We start from the raw sequence: 20,122 nt of genomic DNA, 5'->3' as shown, positions 1-20,122 counted from the left end.
CTCACAGGGTGTTTCGTTCAAGCCACTAGGTTGCTCTCAGTCCTTCCTCAGCCATCTGACTAGCCTGGTGCAAAAAACACCAGCATTCATTCACTGGTCCCTTCCTCGGCCATCTGACGAGCCTTGCACTAAAAACACCAGCATTCATTCACTGACTCCCTTCCTCGGCCATCTGACGAGCCTTGCACTAAAAACACCAGCATTCATTCACTGGTCCCTTCCTCGGCCATCTGACGAGCCTTGCACTAAAAACACCAGCATTCATTCACTGGTCCCTTCCTCGGCCATCTGACGAGCCTTGCACTAAAAACACCAGCATTCATTCACTGGTCCCTTCCTCGGCCATCTGACGAGCCTTGCACTAAAAACATCAACATTCCCTGGTCCTTTCTCTGACACACTGAAGCCCCTTGGCAGGAAATTAATGTCAGCTCTGCAGCTTTGTCTGGTTAAAGAGTGTGCACACACACACACAGATCCTGTGCTCTGTCATTTTATATTGTGTCTTGTGATACAGCTTGGTCTGTGTAGTGTTACATGTCAGAATCACTTCCATTATTATTGCAACAATAACACTACCATCCTGCTTTCACACACATACTTTCTGTATCTCTCTGTCACACACACATACACACACACACACACACACACACACACACACACACACACACACTCGTACTCACACAAACGTACACACCATATGTTATGCGTGCACGCTCACCCACACGTTAAATCTTCCATAGAGTTCCCATCCAGTGCGACATATTGGCAAAACATCCCTGTCTGTGTGCAGTATGGCTTTTTACTTAGTATTTCCACCCTTGTCATCCTTAGACTACTGTGTACATGAATACATTTTGCTTTAGTCCGCAGCCAACAACACATGCTGCTTTAGAACATGTTAGTTCAGTAGGACACAGTCTTGCCACACGCATGCATGCGCACACCCACACACATACATGCACACACACACAAACACACATGTCTCTCTCTCTGTCAGACTCTCAATATAGGGAAATGGGGAACAGGAAAATTAAAGTATCATTATTGCAGTTTCAGTGGTGTGTATGTGTATGTGTATGTGTACTGTATGTGTGTGTGTGTGTGTGTGTGTGTGTGTGTGTGTGTAGTTGTAGAGTCTTCTTTGTGGCTCAGTGTTTTGTCCAAGAAGAGGAAACATTTTGACACATTTTATGAGACCAAATGTACGTATGCAGTCACAGTAGACTTGTGTGTGCCATTAACTTCCAGTCAAACACAGGGTGGGGACACAGCCATAAAAAAAAATATGTTTGTGAATGTTAATGTAATTATGTTAAAGTGTGTCTGTGTGTGAGAGAGAGAGTGAGGGAGTGAAACTCTTACAAAAATGTGTGTGTGTTCAATAGAGAGTGGAAATTCTTAATTCTTAGTGTGTGTGTGTGTGTGTGTGTGTGTCTGTCTGTCTTCTTTGCAGGTGAGGAGTGTCTGACTCTGGCTCTGAAGACACGCTGTGTGAACCAACTGAAGCGCCAGCGTAGCCGTAGCGACCGCCTGGTGGGGCGCAGCCGCATGCAGAGGGGTGCCAGCATCGCTGCCTCGGGAGGGTCACGCCCGTCCAGGATGGAGCGCAGCGGGGGCGTGTGCGAGATCCACTTCCTGCCCCTGGTGGTTGGTGTCAGGGATGGCAACCGAACCCAGCGGCTGCGATGTGTGGGTGAGTGTCTCTTGGCCATAGGGGCTACATAGCAGATTCGATATGTACGCTAACCTAAAGGAGATTTGCTATACGTTAACCTGAGAGAGATTTGCTATAGGCTAACCTTAAGGGAGATTTGCTATATGCTAACCAGAGGGAGATTTCCTATATGCTAACCTTAAGGGAGATAACCTTCCCCTGAGTCGGGTAGGCCTACTGACCAAAGTCTTTTCTTTCACAAGTTTCCCTTGCTGTATGAAACAGTGTGTCATTGATTTAGTGTTTAGTTTAGTTTCCTATACATGAGATACATCAGAATAGCCATTACGCAGCAGTGGTCACTGGCATGCTAAGACTTTGAAGATTTCACCTAACTTCCTCAGAACTCAGTTAATCTTGATTGCTGTTCCTCAACTACAAATTGCTTGGTAAAACTTTACGGTAAGGGTACATGAATGATCATGAATCATGATTTATGTATTAGTTCATTCCTTAATATCTCATGAATCATCAGGAATTGACATGAGTTCATAGTCTGTCATTCGTGACCTCATACATGAACAGCACATCATGTAAAGCATTAGGTATGGTGGGCGCATCATTATGAATTATGATTTATTAAGCATGATCATGATTATTTCTTTTCTGCCATCATTTTATGTCATTATTCACCACTTTAGTTGAGGGGCCACAAACATTATGAATTAATCTTAATGAGCATTTCATTTTAAATTCATGTAATGATGATGATCATGCTTAGGAAATCATAAATCATAATGATGTACTCATCATACCTAATGACTTAAGTTGATGTGTTTTTCATGCATGAGGTCATGAATGAGAGACTAAAAATTCTTGATAATTCATAAATCATTAATTAATTCATGCATGAGTTCATGATAATGGATATACCCTTACCGTAAATTGTTACCAATTGCTTTGAATAATATAATTTGCTTAATGAATAAATAAATGTAGCTTCAATGAAAATATAATTTTCTACTCAATGATTTAACAGGGGTATGTAACAGCTAATGCTACACATGCAGTAGGCCTATGTGCCATTGAGGCAACACGGAGATCACAATGGGAACAGACTCCAAGTAATTACTGATAGAAATTGTCTCCGTATCTCGATTGCCACTTGAGGCGGGGTAGAGGTAAACATTTCACTCAGAACAACGTAATTTGAAACCACAATTTACGGCGTTGTCAGTTAGTGAGCGGTCAGATTAGCCAACACACTGTTGGCTGTGGTCAGAGATTGGCGCAAGTTCAGCTCTCGTCTGTCATCATTAACCAATCGTTTGGACGCGCCACTCCATTCCTGGCTGACCAAATGTCCTCATTGTGTTTTGGTTCCTGTGAAAGGAATTCCCAGATTGATAGCCACGGAGTCTGGAATGGATCTGGTGCCGATCGGAGCCGGATCTGATGTCGAATGGGGATTGACTGTGGTGTGTGGATGTCAGTATTGGTCTGGCAGAGAGACAAAAATAAAACAAAAATCACTGCAACCTCGATAACCTCAGACAGAGCGAGACATTAGCTCCGCTACCACTCTTTCAGGCTACGTTTATACAGTGACGATGAAAAGAGAAGACGCAGAAGTGGCGTCTCGTCTTCATTTTTTTATTCGTGTTTAGACGAGCATTCTCAGGGGGAAATCTTTGTTTATATGAAGACGCAAGAGTATGTGATATTCTATTGGATATGCATTCCAGACCGCTGGGTGGTGGTGTGATAGAACCCCGGTACGTCACGCGCAGACATTCTAATTTGACAGTTTAGCCAGAGAGGTAATCAAGGATCTTTGGTTTAGCCGTTTAGGCGGAGACGAACCCGGTCGTCTTCAAAACTCTACAGTCTGGAAGGAGTCTTCAGATTTTTGCGTCTTCAAGCCCCGATGGCGGGTCGCCGTGTAAACGAAAAGGCACTTATGATAAAATATTTTGTCGTCTTTCTTCGCAATCGTTCTCGTATAAACGGCCCCTCAATCTGCTCCTTCTTCATCTCTGTCTGTATGCCATAAAAACGGATTGTGTAGTATAATAATAATAGTATTTAAGATAATATCTTATATACTATAAGATATATACTATTATTATTATACTACACAATCTGTTTTTATTATTATTATTATTATTATAATAATAATAATATCATTAACAGCAATAACAATAATTATAGTAAAAGAAATAACAGAAGAGCTGTTGCTACGTGTTCATCTCCGACCAGTGTGTTTAAAAATAAAAATGGAGAGAAAAATCTGAGGAAGAAAAAGAATAAAAGGCTAGAGTGTGTGTTTGAGATGTCTGTATCTCCCTGGCTGATTCCATTTAAGGGCAGTCATGGTGTTTGGGTGTGTTATGGTGCTGTTATTGTAAGCAGGGCTAACAGATGAAACGCTGTCCAGACCGAGGGGCAGCGGGGTGGTGATGAGCACAAGGCTGCCTCCTTAAACACATCCAGCAGCAGAACCGCTGCTCAGCAGAACCCTAGACCAGAGAACAAAGGCGCTGGATTAAATGGCATCTGATCCACATGGATCCACTGGCCCCACAACAGATCATGCCTGCATGCCATTGTCAGCTGTCACTAGCGCTAATCTTTCAGACAGGATGTGATGTCACATTTCATCTGATGTGTATGTAAATTTGTGTGTGTGTGTGTGTGTGTGTGTGTGTGTGTGTGTCTTTGGAAAGACAGAAAGTCATGCAGTCTTAAACCTTAAACACACTCAGATAGTAGTTGGGTGTGGTTCTAGGCCTCATCGGGCCTAGGCCAGCTCAATCTACCACGGAGCATGTCCAAATTGTTCCCAGACCAGCTCAATTCATTCCAGATCAGGTCCAGATCGTTTCCAGACTCATTTGCTCTCTAAGCATTCAGCATTAGAAGTAGAGCAGAGATGAACCCTGAGAGCTGACGTATACTACTGTGGACACAGCTTTGCACAACATGAACATGGTTGTACAAATAGTGTACAAATAGTGTCTCCGAAGTCGACTTGTTTTCCTGTTTTCCAGAGATGTCTCTAGTGACACTTTACCTCTGTGATTGAAATAGCTCCATGTCCTGCAAATTTACAGCTAATATTTTTTTAGGTCTTTTTAAAGTTTTCTCTGTCCCTTTATAACCAATTGCTCCTCCATCTAAATGGAAATGGCTACCTACCATGAAATACTGTTACTATAAATCTAGTCAGCTATAATTTGGCAAAGCATGAAATCAACTAAACTCTCATTTTATTGGTGTCTCCTATTGTTGTTATAGACACAGACGCTAACGCACATAAACACAATAGTAAACACTCATGTTAAACACAAGCTCTGGCCCTGATCTGCCATCGGAAAAAAACAACAACAATACCAACAACACCACAATAAAAACAAAAGCAAACATATTCAGAGAATCCTCTTTGCCTTTGAGAGAGCAGTTGGGACACCTGTGATGGACCTTGTATCACGTGTTGCATGTGTATAAGAATGAGCTTTTTCTGCATCCCTCTCTCCATGACACACCATTTAAGCCAAGTATCTCAGTGTGTCCTAGCTTGTTATATTTTGTTGTAAACATGGTGGAGGCCTTGTGAAATAATAACGCTAATTAAATGAGCCAGGTGTGCCTCAGTCCCAATGTGCAACATCTGTTACCTCCTCTAGACAGCTGTCCTCTCCTCTAGTACAGCCTAGTATAACACAGCATGTTATTGCCCCATTTACCTATCATTAATAAATGGAGGTATGTTTGCATAGCAGATGCTTGAAGGGCTCGAAGTTCAGAATAGTTATGCAATTAATGACTGTGTCCCCTGGGATTAAAACAGTAAATGAGCATGACTTTGCTTGTGTCTGGGAGTTAGGGGGAGAAGGAGAGCCTATAGATTGTGCCTTGTATGGGTTGGTTTCTGAAACAATTTGAAGTCCACAAATGCAATGCTTTGTCTCCAGGCTTCTAGTAACAAAGCCTTCTCATTTTTCTTGTAAAAAGCTGACCAAATGGCATGATGTCGTTTGCCCATGGAAACGCAAACATATGCTTTGTTAGACTCTGTATGGCAGTAACCTCGTCCAAATTTGAACACGACTGGACGAGGTAACAGCCACAGAACTCTGTCCCACAGAAACCATATAATAACATAATCTAATCTTTCTTTCTCTTCTATGTGTGTGTGTGTGTGTATGTTTGTGTGTGTGTGTGTGTGTGTGTGTGTGTGTGTGTGTGTGTTTGTGTGTGTGTGTGTGTGTGTGTGTGTGTGTGTGTGTGTGTGTGTTGTGTGTTTGTGTGTGTGTGTGTGTGTAGATCACCCGGACTTTGCTCCATGCCCCCAGCCCCTGCCCCAGATGGGCCCGAGTGTGCCGCTGTCCAGCTGTGAGCTCAGTAAGAACACGCGCCGCTGCCACCAGCAGAGCCTGGCCTCTCACCTGTCCTGCCGCCTCTACCAGACCTGCGACCACGCCGTGCTCCTGTCAGGTGAGACAACACACACGCACGCACGCACGCACGCACGCACGCACACACACACACACACACACACACACACACACACACACACACACACACACACACACACACACACACAGACATACACACATATACAGGTGAGCCAATTGTGTTAATACATGGACATAGTACCTGTGTTTTCAACTGTGTTAATACATAGTCATGTACCTGTTTTCAACTGCAAAAGGATTAAAGAAGGAATGGTTTAGCAAGCAATACACTCAGTGGTGTAGTCTACGTGAGACGCAGGACTACGCAGTACACCCACTTAAAAAGCATCACCCTCTCAGTATACCCACTTAAAATAGGCAAGGATACGTATTAACATTTGGGGTTGATCACAGTATACCCACTACAGCTAACTAGACTACACCACTGGATACACCAAGGAATGGTTTAGCAAGCGACACACCCTTCAGTTTGCATGGGGTTCGTGCAGATAGAGGTGAAAGGCTGCTAGCACACACTGTCATGTCGGCGCCTCCTGCTCTGTGTCTGAGTAAGACCTGCGTGTTATTTAACTTCTTCATGAAAACACACTTACAGAGATGTGTGTGTGTGTGTGTGTGTTTGTGTGTGTGTGTGTGTGTGTGTGTGTGTGTGTGTGTGTTTGTGTGTTTGTGTGTGTGTGTGTGTGTGTGTGTGTGTGTGTGTGTGTGTGTGTGTGTGTGTGTGTAGATCACCCGGACTTTGCTCCATGCCCCCAGCCCCTGCCCCAGATGGGCCCGGGGTGTGCCGCTGTCCAGCTGTGAGCTCAGTAAGAACCGCAGCGCCCGCTGCCACCAGCAGAGCCCTGGCCTCTCCCACCTGTCCTGCCGCCTCTACCAGACCTGCGACCACGCGCCCGTGCTCCTGTCAGGTGAGACAACACACACCCGCGCCTGCCCTTGCCTTGCGCGCCGCGCCACACACACACACACACACACACACACACACACACACACACACACACACACACACACACACACACACACAGACATACACACACATATACAAGGTTGAGCCAATTGTGTTAATACATGGACATAGTACCTGTGTTTTCAACTGTGTTAATACATAGTCATGTACCTGTTTTCAGCTGCAAAAGGATTAAAGAAGGAATGGTTTAGCAAACAATACACTCAGTGGTGTAGTCATGAGGCCTTGGGACTCGCAGTACACCCACTTAAAAAGCATCACCCTCTCAGTATACCCACTTAAAATAGGCAAGGATCATTATTAACATTTGGGGTTGATCACAGTATACCCACTACAGCTAACTAGACTACACCACTGGATACACCAAGGAATGGTTTAGCAAGCGACACACCCTTCAGTTTGCATGGGGTTCGTGCAGATAGAGGTGAAAGGCTGCTAGCACACACTGTCATGTCGGCGCCTCCTGCTCTGTGTCTGAGTAAGACCTGCGTGTTATTTAACTTCTTCATGAAAACACACTTACAGAGATGTGTGTGTGTGTGTGTGTGTGTGTGCGTGAGTTTGGGTGTGAGTGTGTGTGTGGTCTCCCTCATCTCCTCTTCAACTCTTCACTCTCTGTGGTGCTGCGTGTGTTTGTTTGTATGTGTTTGTTTGTGTGTGTGTGTGTGTGTGTGTGTGTTCTGGCTCATCTTCTGTTCAACCCTGCCCTCTTTGTGGCCTGTGTGTGTCTTCACGTTACTGCTGTTTCACTTGGTTCCCACCATTATTTGGGTGTTCTTGTGTATGTGTGTGTGCTCTCTCTTAATGTTCCTGTGTGTGTTCTCTCCGTGTGTGTTCCGTTGTGTACCATTCATACGCCTTTGAAAGCTCTTATCCTTCTTTCTGCGTTCGTGTGTGTGTGTGTGACCCTGTGTTCTCTCCATGTTCCTACGTGTATTCTCACACTCTCCCGTGTGTGTGTGTGTGACCCTGTGTTCTCTCCATGTTCCTACGTGTATTCTCACACTCTCTCCCATGCGTGTGTGCATGCAGGTGGCTGGCAGGCCCAGATCACATACCAGCGCCATGCTCAGAACCTGCAGCTCTTTCACAAGATGCTACGCAATAATGGCTTCCAGAAGGACCACATCAAAACGTTCTTCGCGGGGAACGGACAGATCGCAGGTGAGACGCAGACTTCTCTCTCTTTCTTTCTCACTCTCTCTTATTCTCACTCTCTCTTACTCCCCTACCTTCTATCTATCTCCCTTTCGTACTCTCTCTCTCTGATTCTCTCTCTCTCTGTAACTCTCCCTCTCTCTCTTATTATTTTTCTCTCTGTCTCTCTCCCTCTCTCTCTCTAGGAATCTATCTCTCTTTTCCTCCTACTCGTCATCTACCCCTCCTGTTCTTTTTGTATTTATATACATTTAAGGACCATATTTATTAGGTATGTTAAAAGTCTATGTTGTTTTGTTTTGACTTTATTGATCCACTAAAAGTGTGCCTGCAACTTTTTGGAAGTACATAAAAGCCAACAGCTATAAAAAGCTTTACTTACACAATCCATCTGTGAATCCTAACCACAAATTGGCATGCTTAAATATGTTCGGTAGGGCTTATTGCAACGTTTTGTTGCTCTGTAAAGGGTTTGTATTATGGGTCTCCAACATGGGTGAAAGAGATTCAGGTCTTCCGTCCAAACATGGCACCCTAATCTGACGACTGACAGATGTTGTCAACCATAGTCAACTATTTACTAATTTCTCTGCTTTTGGTCATTTTGGTATATTTATCAGTAGTAATCACCAAATTTATAATATATCCTGTAACCATCATGTATGTAATTACTGATCAGTATAAAGGTGCTATACAAATAAAGATTATTATTATTCATTCATCACTGTCATGTTTGCTAGATTTAGGGCTTGTTGCTGATTGAGGTTGTTGATTGGGGTCAGTGGCGTAACTATAGTAGGTGCAGCAAGTGCAGTCGCACCAGGGCCTGTGACCTCCGGGGCCCGTCGCTACCCCGCAATGCAATTGCTGGAAAATTCTATACAGGTCCTTTCTGACTACGGCGTGCCTTTGACCAGGCCAAGGCTACAGCATGAGCGGCTTCGCAAATAAATGGGGTTCAGAGTACATTTGAAAATGTTAGAGCCGGAGAGTGAAGCGTCACTTTGACGAACTATCGGAAGATGGCTTAACCGATGCAGAGAGATACTTCAAAGTGCAGGTATTTAATGCAACTCTGGACATCATAATCAGTCAGCTCTCCCAAAGATTTGCAAGTATCACGGGAAACTTGTCATGTGTTTGAGTCTTTACGTCCTATGACCCTTCAACTTCGCAGGTGATGATGAACTGCTTGAAAAGGCAAGACGTTTGTCAGACCATTATAGCAGGGACATTGCACCGACATTCTCAACACAACTCCTCTCATTCAGGTCTTGCTTTAAAGCAGAGATTTCACAGAAGTCATCTATTTTTCAACTTGCCAAAATGCTGGTGGTAGATTATGACAGTGTAACATCCACATTCGGGGAAGTGTGTAGGCCTACTGCTCTCATGTTGTTTCTGAAATTGCCTGTGACTGTGGCAACAGCTGAGCGATCTTTTTCCAAACTGAAACTTATTAAGACCTACCTAAGGAGCAGCCTGGGGCAGGAGAGGCTCAGTGGGTTGGCTATCCTGTCCATTGAAAATACGAGAGCCAGAGCATTAAATATTGGGAACATCGTTAACGATTTTGCACAACGAAAGGCTCGTAAGATGGCCTTCTTCTAATGGCCTAATTCACGCATATTGGGGATTGTATGCATATGAATGCACGGTTAAATAAGTTAGGCTACATTAAGTTTTGTTTCTGCGCAGTGCGAGTTAATGCAGTAATATTAGATTACCATGGCCTGCAGGCTGTTAATACAATTATTTTTAATGTTTTCACATGTAATGCATCCTATGTAGTCGTGTGTTTTTTATTTGAAATTGTAATATGTAACTTTTAAACTACTTCGGTGCCTCAGGCCCTTTGTATAAACAATTGAAGTCACCCTTAATGTGTATTGCATGTATCAGAGCTAATTCACCCTGGGCCAAAATATGTCGGTATGGGCCCGCATAGTGCTCTCGCACCTGGACCCACCATTGGTTTGTTACGCCACTGGTGGGGGTGTGTGAGCGCTAAAACATGTTGTTGCCGGTTAGGAGTCTATAAATGGGTTCGCTTTATTGTGCATGTTGACCATTTGAATAAGATATTAGGGCTGCAAATTCTTGAAATTTGCATAAAATGTTGTAATGCAAATAAAAAAAAAAGATTTTCTGCTGATTGGTATAATGTTTGATGTGATAAGGTTTGACAGAAACAAGGTAATTTGCATGTATTTGCATTTGTTGCAGTTTTATTAGGCTCTTATGTTAAAGTTGTCCTGACCTTACATTGTGACCCCACAGCTGTTCACTACTCCTCCCTCAGTTAGGAAACAGTTTGTTTTTAATTCCCATAACAGCAGATGGAATCGTGCAGCACAGGCTCACATTTTCCTTGGCAGGAATTTTAATGAATGTGCTTAGAATATTTAACCCTTAAAGGTGTAGGTTTTTGAACATTCTAAGTTCCGCAACAATTGAAGGTTCTAAAATTCTATGTTGAATTCAATGAACCCAGATATTCTTTAGAATGTTAATTTCCCAACATTCCCGTCACACCGGTGTGACGGTACTCCTTTAAGGTTTAAGGGTTTTAACATGACTTGGGTGGAAACCCGGCTAATAGAAATGGTTCCTGCTCAAGGTTGTTCTGTATTTGAGATGTGTCCTGTTTGAGCTGTCAGAGATGTCGTTTCCTGTTTGAGTTGAAATTGAGGTTATGTATTTGAATAGTCATTGAGATTGTTTTGTGTTTTAGTAGTTATTGAGATTGTTCTGTGTTTGAGTAGACATTGAGTGTTTTGTGTTTGAATAGTCATTGAGATTGTTCTGTGTTTGAGTCGTCATTGAGCTTGTTCTCTGTTCTCTGAGATGTCAGAGATGTCGTGTCCTGTTTGACCTGTCCGAGAAGTCGTTGTTCTGTGTAGGGTCATGGAGCATGTCTGTCATTGGTTCCTCAGCTAAGGAGACGGAGGGCATGTACCCAGCCACGGAGAAGGAGGCCATTAGGAACCACATCGCCTACATCTGCCGCAAGCAGCACTGCGCGGACACCCTGGTGCTCTACCTCAACAGTCCCACCTGGAACGACGGAACCATGCTGCTCTGGGACAGGAACCACAACGGCATTGTGAGTACCTGGACACACCTGGGCTATCTCCACCTGGACACACCTGTGGCTATACGTTTATATCTTCCATCCATCTATCTATCTATCTATCTATCTATCTATCTATCTATCTATCCATCCATCCATCCATCCATCCATCCATCCATCCATCCATCTATCCATTCCTCTAAGTATAAGTATATATACTCTTTTGATCCCGTGAGGGAAATTTGGTCTCTGCATTTATCCCAATCCGTGAATTAGTGAAACACACTCAGCACACAGTGAACACACAGTGAGGTGAAGCACACACACACACTAATCCCTGCTACCCAACCCACCCAACCATCTATCCATCCATCAACCCACCCATCTATCTGTCTAGTATCTATCTATCTATCTATCTATCTATCTATCTATCTAGATAGATAGTACTGATTAATCTATTTGGCTGTCTATTTATGTCTGTCTTCCTTGTTCCAAATATTCCCTCTTTACAACAGTATGACTTATCTGTCTGTCTGTCAGACAACATCTATTGATGTATTACCTCGAAAGCAGTTATTTCCTGGACAGAAGCCAGGACCCCCCCCCCCACACACACACACACACACACACACACACACACACACACACCAGACACCCCTTCCATTGCCCCATGCCTGAGAGTGAGTGAGGGAAATAAACAAATAAAACTAGCAGGAGCAGAGGAACAGGATGTGTCTGTGTGTGTGTGTGTGTGTGTGTGTGTGTGTGTGTGTGTGTGTGTGTGTGCGTGTGTGTGTGTGTGTGTTGTGTGTGTGTGTGTGTGTGTGTAAATGCTCTGCTCTGTTGTGCTCTGCTCTGCTGCATGGGCAGATCAATAGCCTGGTGTCCAGGTATGTCGTAACGATAATCTTATCTTCCTGCTGCTAATGGCTCCCGCATGTCCGCGCGTAAATCAGCCTCTCTGCCCGCTTCAAAGCCCTCAGTCTCGCCCGCCTACACGCCTGCCCGCCGGACGGGTGGATGTACCAATCAAAGGAGAAACGCAGGCAGGCGCAGGATGCACCAGACGTGGAGTAAAAACGCCTCCATCTAGTTTTACTACCCCCCTCAGCAGACACGGGCAGAAGGAGAGGCAAGGGCAGAAAGGCAGGGGCAGGAGGAGATGTAGTGGTAGGGGCAGGAGGAGTTGTAGGAGCAGGGGCAAGAGGGTGTGTTAGGGGCAGGGGCAGAAAGGCTCCAAGCTCAACATCTGGGGGCTTGAGGGGCAGGGCAGTCGTTTGGTTTCCAGAACAAACAAGCTGCACTGACAAACACCATCTCAGTGATAGAAACCACTGCAGCCGTACAGCTTTAAACAAGTACACAGAATTGCACATCTGAGAGAGGTTCTCTTTCTCTAAAAGAGGACAGCATTTTACAGATGTGAAACCCAACCCCTGGGCCTGCACCCAATCCCGCTGAAACTAAACGGGCGAATGTGTCCTGCTGGACAGGATAAGGGTTCTCTGTGTGCTGCCTCGCAGACGGGCGGCACCAGGAGCACAACTGAAGCGCTCCGTTCGCGGAGAGAAAAAAACGTTTAAAAGGACTGGTCTCATTCTTTTGAACGTGAGCGGCGCTATCACATCTGGTGTAGGCAATTCCATTGATTATAATGGAAGATTGTTGCAGCATACGCTCAGAGAATGGAACGTTTAAGTTATGTGTCAGTTAGAATACCGGAGGTCTCAGTCAGGACACACTGCGTTTTGAATACTGCAGGTCTCACCCAGGTCTCACTCAGGTCTCACCCGGGAAACACTGCATTTTGAATACCGGAGGTCTCAGTCAGGTCTCACTCAGGTCTCACCTGGGAAACACTGCGTTTTGAATACCGGAGGTCTCAGTCAGGACACACTGTGTTTTGTTTGTGACTCCTCACCTGTTAAATCTCTATTTGTCACCTGGAACAAATCTCCTTAGATACACTCTCCGTCTGTCTGACTTTTATATTGAGCATGTATGTAGCCTCTATAGTGAAGGATTAAAACATTGACATTCGACAATGATATGAAGACAGACATCCTCCTGAAGCTTGTCATAATAAAACCAACATTTAAAGTCCCTCACATGTAAAACCTCTGGTCACAGACCTCAACCCTCCCCCCTCCCCCAAACACACACACAAAAAACCCTCCTTTTCATCTGTGTGGTCTACTGGCCATTATTTCCTCCATTTTAATTATGCCTTTTAAAAGGGCCCTCATCTCAGCTGCCAGTCCCAAACCCGACCCCACAGAACCCCCAAATCCCCACCTCACAGGCCCCAATGGAGGTGAATAATCCTGGGAGCATATGTCACAGGAAGGCTGTGTGTGTGTGTGTGTGTGTGTGTGTTTGTGTGTGTGTGTGTGTGTGTGTGTGTGTGTGTGTGTGTGTGTGTGTGTGAGAGAGAGAGAGTGTGAGTGTCTCTGTGTGTGTGTGAGTGGTGCTGGCAGGTTGGGCAGTGAATGCCCCTCTACTCATCCAAACAAAATGGAGAAGCCGAATCTCTGGGGACCAGGAGAACCTGATCTCTCTCTCTCTCACACACACACACACACACACACACACACACACACACACACACACACACACACACACACACACACATACACACAGGACAATGGAGAGGATTGGTTGGGTGGGAGAGATGGTGTGTGTGGTCATGGGATGGGTCTGATTATCTGTGTGTGTGTCTGTGTGTGTGTGTGTGTGTGTGTGTGTGTGTGTGGGGAGCAAGTCAGGGAAAGAGAAGAGTGTGTATGTGGTGAAGATAGTTTTCTTGCTTAAAGATGTGAGTGTGGGTGTTCAAATGTGTGTGTGTGTGTGTTCATGTGGCATGGGCTGGGACTACAGTAGAAAAAAATGAATAGGGACAGGGGACCACACAAGATCAGGACCACCACCAGACAGAGAGACAACCAGTACGCAATATCATCTTACAACACACACACACACATGCACACACACACACACACACACACACACACACACACACACACACACACACACACACACACACACACACACAGTCACACATAGACACAGACACACACACACAACCTGCCGCCACCACCTCTTCACAATCTGGCAACCCCCACTGGCTCTTCGGCCGTTACAGTAGTTATTAGCTTACAGTGTCGTCTTGACTCTGCTAACAGGAAGTCAGTGGTGTGTGTGTGTGTGTGTGTGTGTGTGTGTGTGTGTGTGTGTGTTGAGGTCAGAGGAGGCTCCAGGGTGGCTCGACCCCTCAGGCTGTGTGTGAGTATTTGTGTGTGTGTGTGTGTGTCTGTTTGTGTGTGTGTGAGTGAGAGAGAGAGACAGTGTGTGTGTGTGTGTGTGTGTGTGTGTGTGAGAGAGAGTGAGTGTGTTTGTGTGTGTGTGTGTGAGTGAGAGAGAGAGTGTGTGTGTGTGTGTATGCTCCTGTGTGGTGGAGCTCTAAATGCTCTGCTAGGCTAATTGGGACAATTTATGTTTTATGGTAAACCATAAGACAGAAATAATAGGCCAGAACATATGCCAGGGTGAACCAGGATTAAATATAGCTCCATAGCAACAATTACGGTAATCTCACAGGGGTCTGCTGGTTACACTGCTTCTGTCTAGTGCTTCCACAAACCCCATCTCTCTCTAAAAACACAAAAACATTCCCAAACTCACAGTTTCCCTCTTAATTCATGGTTTTTAAGTAACATGTTTCAGATTTAAATTGCATGCGGGATTACCGGTACATTACATTTAGACTTTACACCCCACGGAAAACTCAATGGGAATTTTTATCCCGGAATACAGTTGTACACGTTTGAGATCCCCTCACTGACTTCCTCCTGTCCTACCTTCTCTCAGCTTAATTCAATTCAAATTAAATGTTGCTGCTTTATTAGCATAACCGTAGGTACAGTGTTGCCAAATAATAAAACAGCACATTAACACCCCCCCCCTCTCCGTCTGTCTGTGAGTGATTGATAATAATAGCACTTGTTTATCTATTTACCTGGTTTACCTACCTTTACGAAGATGGGGTGTGGTTGAGATGTATTTGGGTGAGGGCTGTGTGGGCACCCGATCTGTGTTGCCTGCCCGATCCGTTCTGCTCGTGCCTGTAAATGCTCCGCCTGAAAGCATCGATTTCTCTGCCCGGTCAAGCGAAAACCATAGATATTAGACACGGAGCAACAAGGTTGTGATATGAGGAAGAACATGAGATGAGATACGGGAACGTCTTCGCATTGAGCTATGCTGTTCACATCAACATTTGTAACGTTTGTGTGTTGTTTATTGCACAAAAGTAGACTAAACAGAACAAGAGCAAGTAGCCTATTCACACAGGCTGTTTTTCTCGCCAACACTGCGCTGTAATGAAGGACTGTGTGGATGTTAGCCTTGTAATGAAAGCCAACAGAACTACTGTGGGCTACCTATCAACTCTGTAGGCTCTCTCCCGTAGAAGTTAAAACTTAACTTATGTGAATTAATACTAGAGCAGAGCAAATGGAAGACAACCAGAGAATGACTCGGTGAATGAATGAAATTAGCAGGGTGCGGCTAAGCAAATAAAGTGAAACAGATCGGGCAGTATCATAAATCGTCGTAAAACAGGATTAACATCTGCACGGATGTGCAGAAAGGATCAGGCAGGCGACGCATATCAGGTTATATGCAGGCTGCATAATATCCAAGTGATGGTTCAATAGCAATTGATCATTTTATGATAAAAGCCTCAAATTTGGTGGAGAAACTCACAACTATGGATTTTATTAGGTGGAAAAAGGTTGAAAACAAGATAGTAAGGTGTCTCTCTACCCCCTCCCCTCCCTCTCTCTTTCTCTCTCTCTCTCTCCCTCTTCTCAGGCGGAGCTGAAGGAGCGTTACTCGGTGGGCGAGCTGCTGGCCGACCTGGCAGGGTGCCGTGCACAGCGTGTGCTGCTGTTCGTGGAGCAGAGCTACAGCGGCGCCTTGAGCAAACGGCTGCGCAGTTCCAGGAAGCACCAGAATGTGGCGCTGCTGAGCTCACTGCCCTGGGTGGCCGCTGCACAGGCCTGGGCCTCCCTGCTGCCCTCACAGTGCCTCAGAGACCACCTCACCAAGGTACCCATACAGGTGTTTAAATATGACCACCTCACCAAGGTACCATTACAGGTGTTTAAATATAACCACCTCACCAAGGTACCATTACAGGTGTTTAAATATGACCACCTCACCAAGGTACCCATACAGGTGTTTAAATATAACCACCTCACCAAGGTACCATTACAGGTGTTTAAATATAACCACCTCACCAAGGTACCCATTAGGTTTTGGTTCAATCTGATTGTCTGATTCTATGTGTGTATTATCAGTGTCTCACAGGCCACTTCACCACGGTAGGGGACACGGGTTACTTGGGTCTGGGGTTGAATATGTATTTGGGTTTGAATGTACCCACCTCACCCTCAAGGTAGAGTACATGGCAGGAGCAGGAGTTAAATGTGTTTGGGTTCATTTAAAGCAACACCAAAGAGTTTTTTGTACCTTAAAATAATGTTTCCAAAATCGTTTCAGTGGTTCATCAACTCGAAACAGGGTGAATGGCAATTCTGCATTCGCTTCGCGGCCCTCTATCGGCTATAACCGCACTATGTAAGTTAGCCAGATCGGGTAGCGTATCTGTAGTTCAATGGAATGAGACATAAGAAACTACAAATTTGACTTGCATCTGATGTCGCAATACATCATACTTTTATAAGTCATGCAAAATATTCTACCTTGTCTGTGGACATCATTATTTGCAAAGCCGGTGCTGGATAAACAAATAGCGTGCGTGCGACAGAGGGAAAGTTCTTTGGTGTTGCTTTAAATGTGTTTGAATTGGAATGTCCCTTGGTTAAATGTGTTTAGGTTAAAAAAGTGTGTTGTTTGAATCCAGGTTCAGGGCCGGGTAGAACAGGCTACATGTGTTTTGGGTTTGGGTGTGTTTTGGTTTGAATTTGTTTAGGTCAAAGGTGTTAGGTGTTTGGAAAACTATGTTTGGGTTTGAATGTGTTTGGGTTAAATATGTTTGGGTTGGGATGTGTTTGGGTTAAAAATGTTTGGGTTGGCCCCAGCAGTGGCGCGACTGGCTGGGGCACCTGCACCATCACGCCCGGCGACCGGGTTCGATTCCGTTCCCGTGGTCCTTTCCGATCCCATGTCAATCTCCACTATCCTATATAATTACAGGCATAAAAAAAATGTATTTAAAAAAAAAAAAAAAAAAAAAAAATGTTTGGGTTGGAATGTGTTTGGGTTAAAAATGTTTGGGTTGGGATGTGTTTGGGTTAAAAATGTTTGGGTTGGAATGTGTTTGGGTTTGAACGTGTTTGGTTCTGTCTCAATCGATTCTTCTGTCTTCCGCATTCTTTATTCCTCTCTTCCTTCTCCCCTTCCGCATTCTTTATTCCTCTCTTCCTTCTCTTCTGTCTTCCGCATTCTTTATTCCTCTCTTCCTTCTCCCCTTCCGCATTCTTTATTCCTCTCTTCCTTCTCTCTTCTTCACAACACCCGGGTTTCCCATCCCTCACTTCTCTCTTTCCTCTTTCTCTCATTCTTTTTCCACTCTTTCCTCGCACTTTCTTTGTTTCTCCTCTCTCTCTCTCTCTCTCTTTTCTTTATCTCCCCTCTGGACTAACCTTTTCTCTCATTCCCATCTCTCCTCTTTCCCCTGCTCTTCCTCCTCTCCTCTCTACTCTCTCTTTTCCTCTCCTCTGCACTCACCCTTTCCCTCATTCCCATGTCTCCTCTTCTCTCTCTTTCTCCTGCTATCCTCCACTCCTCCACCCTTCCCCTCATCCCTCATCCCCCCTCTCCTCTCTCCTGTCACCTGTCCTGCTGTAGAGTGCTGCGATGCCTCGTATGAGCGAGTGGACTCTGGGGCTGCTGAACGTCACCCTGGTGGGGGCTCCGTGCAACGCCACGCCCCCTCTCACGGACGCCGAGATGCGGAGAGAGTACATGGGCTGCCAGAACCTGCCCACCGCCCTCTGGCACCAGGGTCATCGCCGCGGCAACTGAGACCAGACCTGGATGCCTGATGATTAATACATGACACACGTGACACATCCACACACACTCACATTTACTGACGTATTCAAACAAAGTCACATTTGAACTCATACAAACGTTGGCACATATACAAACAGAGAGATTATATACATTCATAGCACAACAGGCATGTGTGTAGTTTCACACGCACACATACACAGACAAGGCCATACACACACTACACACTCAGTGGCACATATCAAATCTTGACACACACACATACCACACCATATCACATTCCAAAACACACACACCAACAGCGACACACACACACACACAGTTCCTATCAGTTATGAAACTGTTTCTTCTCTTACGGCTTTCCTCTCTAGTCCCAGTCTTCCCTTTCCTATAAACATGTCTAGTTCTGGATTATAAAGGGACTTCTACAGCACTTCTAAGTCTATCCCCCTCCACACACACACACACCCCTACTCCACCCCAAAACTGACCCTCTCTAAAGCCACCAGCCTGGGGGAATGGGGGCACCAGAAGTTAGTGCTCTACCGAAACATCTTCCACTCACATGTACAGACAGGACAAACGCAGTGTAGCATCTTCCACTCACCTGTGCAGACAGGACAAACGCAGTGTAGCATCTTCCACTCAAGTGTTCCGTTAGTGTAGCGTCTGCTGCAACAGTTAGCTTCCACCATAATGGAAATGGCTACACCAGACGTGATAGCGGTGTGTACATAAAAAAACAAAACAAAAAAATTATATGCCGCGAATGGAGCGCTTCAGTTGCAGGCCAGGTGTAGCCTGGGCCTAACACCACCACCCAGAGGGTAGAGATGGCCAAAAGACCCTGAGCCTGGGCCTAACACCACCACCCAGAGGGTAGAGATGGCCAAAAGACCCTGAGCCTGGGCCTAACACCACCACCCAGAGGGTAGAGATGGCCCTGAGGGTAGATCCCTGCTCAGTGGGCTGCGGGATGTATCTGCCCCCTTGTCGCACACGGTCCGGTTTCCGTCTTGGTTCTGTAGTCAGGAACGCACGTCCACTTCAGGACGCAGCACCGTCCTATCACGCTCACGGACCACGGGGCAGCAGGACACCACGGACAGCCCCCCAAGATATGTGTGTGTAAATGTGGGAGTGTGTTTGTGTGTGGGGGTAGTTGAATGTGTGTGCAAATGAGGGTACATATACTTGGATGAACCACATATTCTATGTAAGTGTCTGTGTGTGTTGTCCTCCGTCTGAACCTGTCCTCGTCTCTAGCGGTGATGCCCAACCCCTCCCCCAATGTTGGAGGTGCAGGAAGACATGAGCCTCTCTCTGAGTACACCCTCTCTCTGCGTGCACACACACACACACAAACACACTTTCTCAGCACACACACTGATGCAGTCTGGGAAAAGGTTCAAGAAGGGGACACCAGCATCCTTGAGAGTGAGAGAGAGAGAGAGAGAGAGAGAAAGAGAGAGAGAGAGAGAGAGAGAGGGAGAATGAGAGAGAGAGAGAGAGAGAGAAAGAGGGAGAATGAGAGAGAGAGAGAGAATGAGAGAGAGAGAGAGAGGAGAATGAGAGAGGAGAGAGAGAGAGAAAGAGGGAGAATGAGAGAGGAGAGAGAGAGGGAAGGGAGGAGAGAAAGAGAGAGAGGGAGAGCGCACGGAGGGTGCTCATTCTCACGGGTCAGTGAATGGGCACGGCCACAGCTAAAAACAGCTCGTCGGTGACAACGCCACTCCACACTCACCTAGCAC

General features: G+C 45.5%; 1 protein-coding gene across 1 annotated transcript in view; it reads left to right on the top strand.

Annotated features, from left to right (window-relative positions):
- The window catches only part of si:ch211-67e16.11, a 26,190-nt gene extending 6,373 nt beyond the window's left edge, over positions 1-19,817 (top strand). The window contains exons 2-7 of the mRNA XM_048239638.1: positions 1,457-1,696; positions 5,984-6,154; positions 8,135-8,266; positions 11,197-11,366; positions 16,206-16,442; positions 18,207-19,817. Of these exons, the coding sequence (XP_048095595.1) occupies positions 1,457-1,696; positions 5,984-6,154; positions 8,135-8,266; positions 11,197-11,366; positions 16,206-16,442; positions 18,207-18,383 (1,127 nt within the window). The 3' untranslated portion in view covers positions 18,384-19,817. The remainder of the gene's footprint in view (positions 1-1,456; positions 1,697-5,983; positions 6,155-8,134; positions 8,267-11,196; positions 11,367-16,205; positions 16,443-18,206) is intronic.
- Positions 19,818-20,122: the final 305 nt, after the last annotated feature.

The sequence above is a fragment of the Alosa alosa genome, chromosome 3, assembly GCF_017589495.1.
Source record: "Alosa alosa isolate M-15738 ecotype Scorff River chromosome 3, AALO_Geno_1.1, whole genome shotgun sequence".
NCBI classification, from domain to species: domain Eukaryota; kingdom Metazoa; phylum Chordata; class Actinopteri; order Clupeiformes; family Clupeidae; genus Alosa; species Alosa alosa.
Note: the sequence above shows the minus strand (reverse complement) of the source record. Positions and strands in the feature narration are given on the sequence as shown.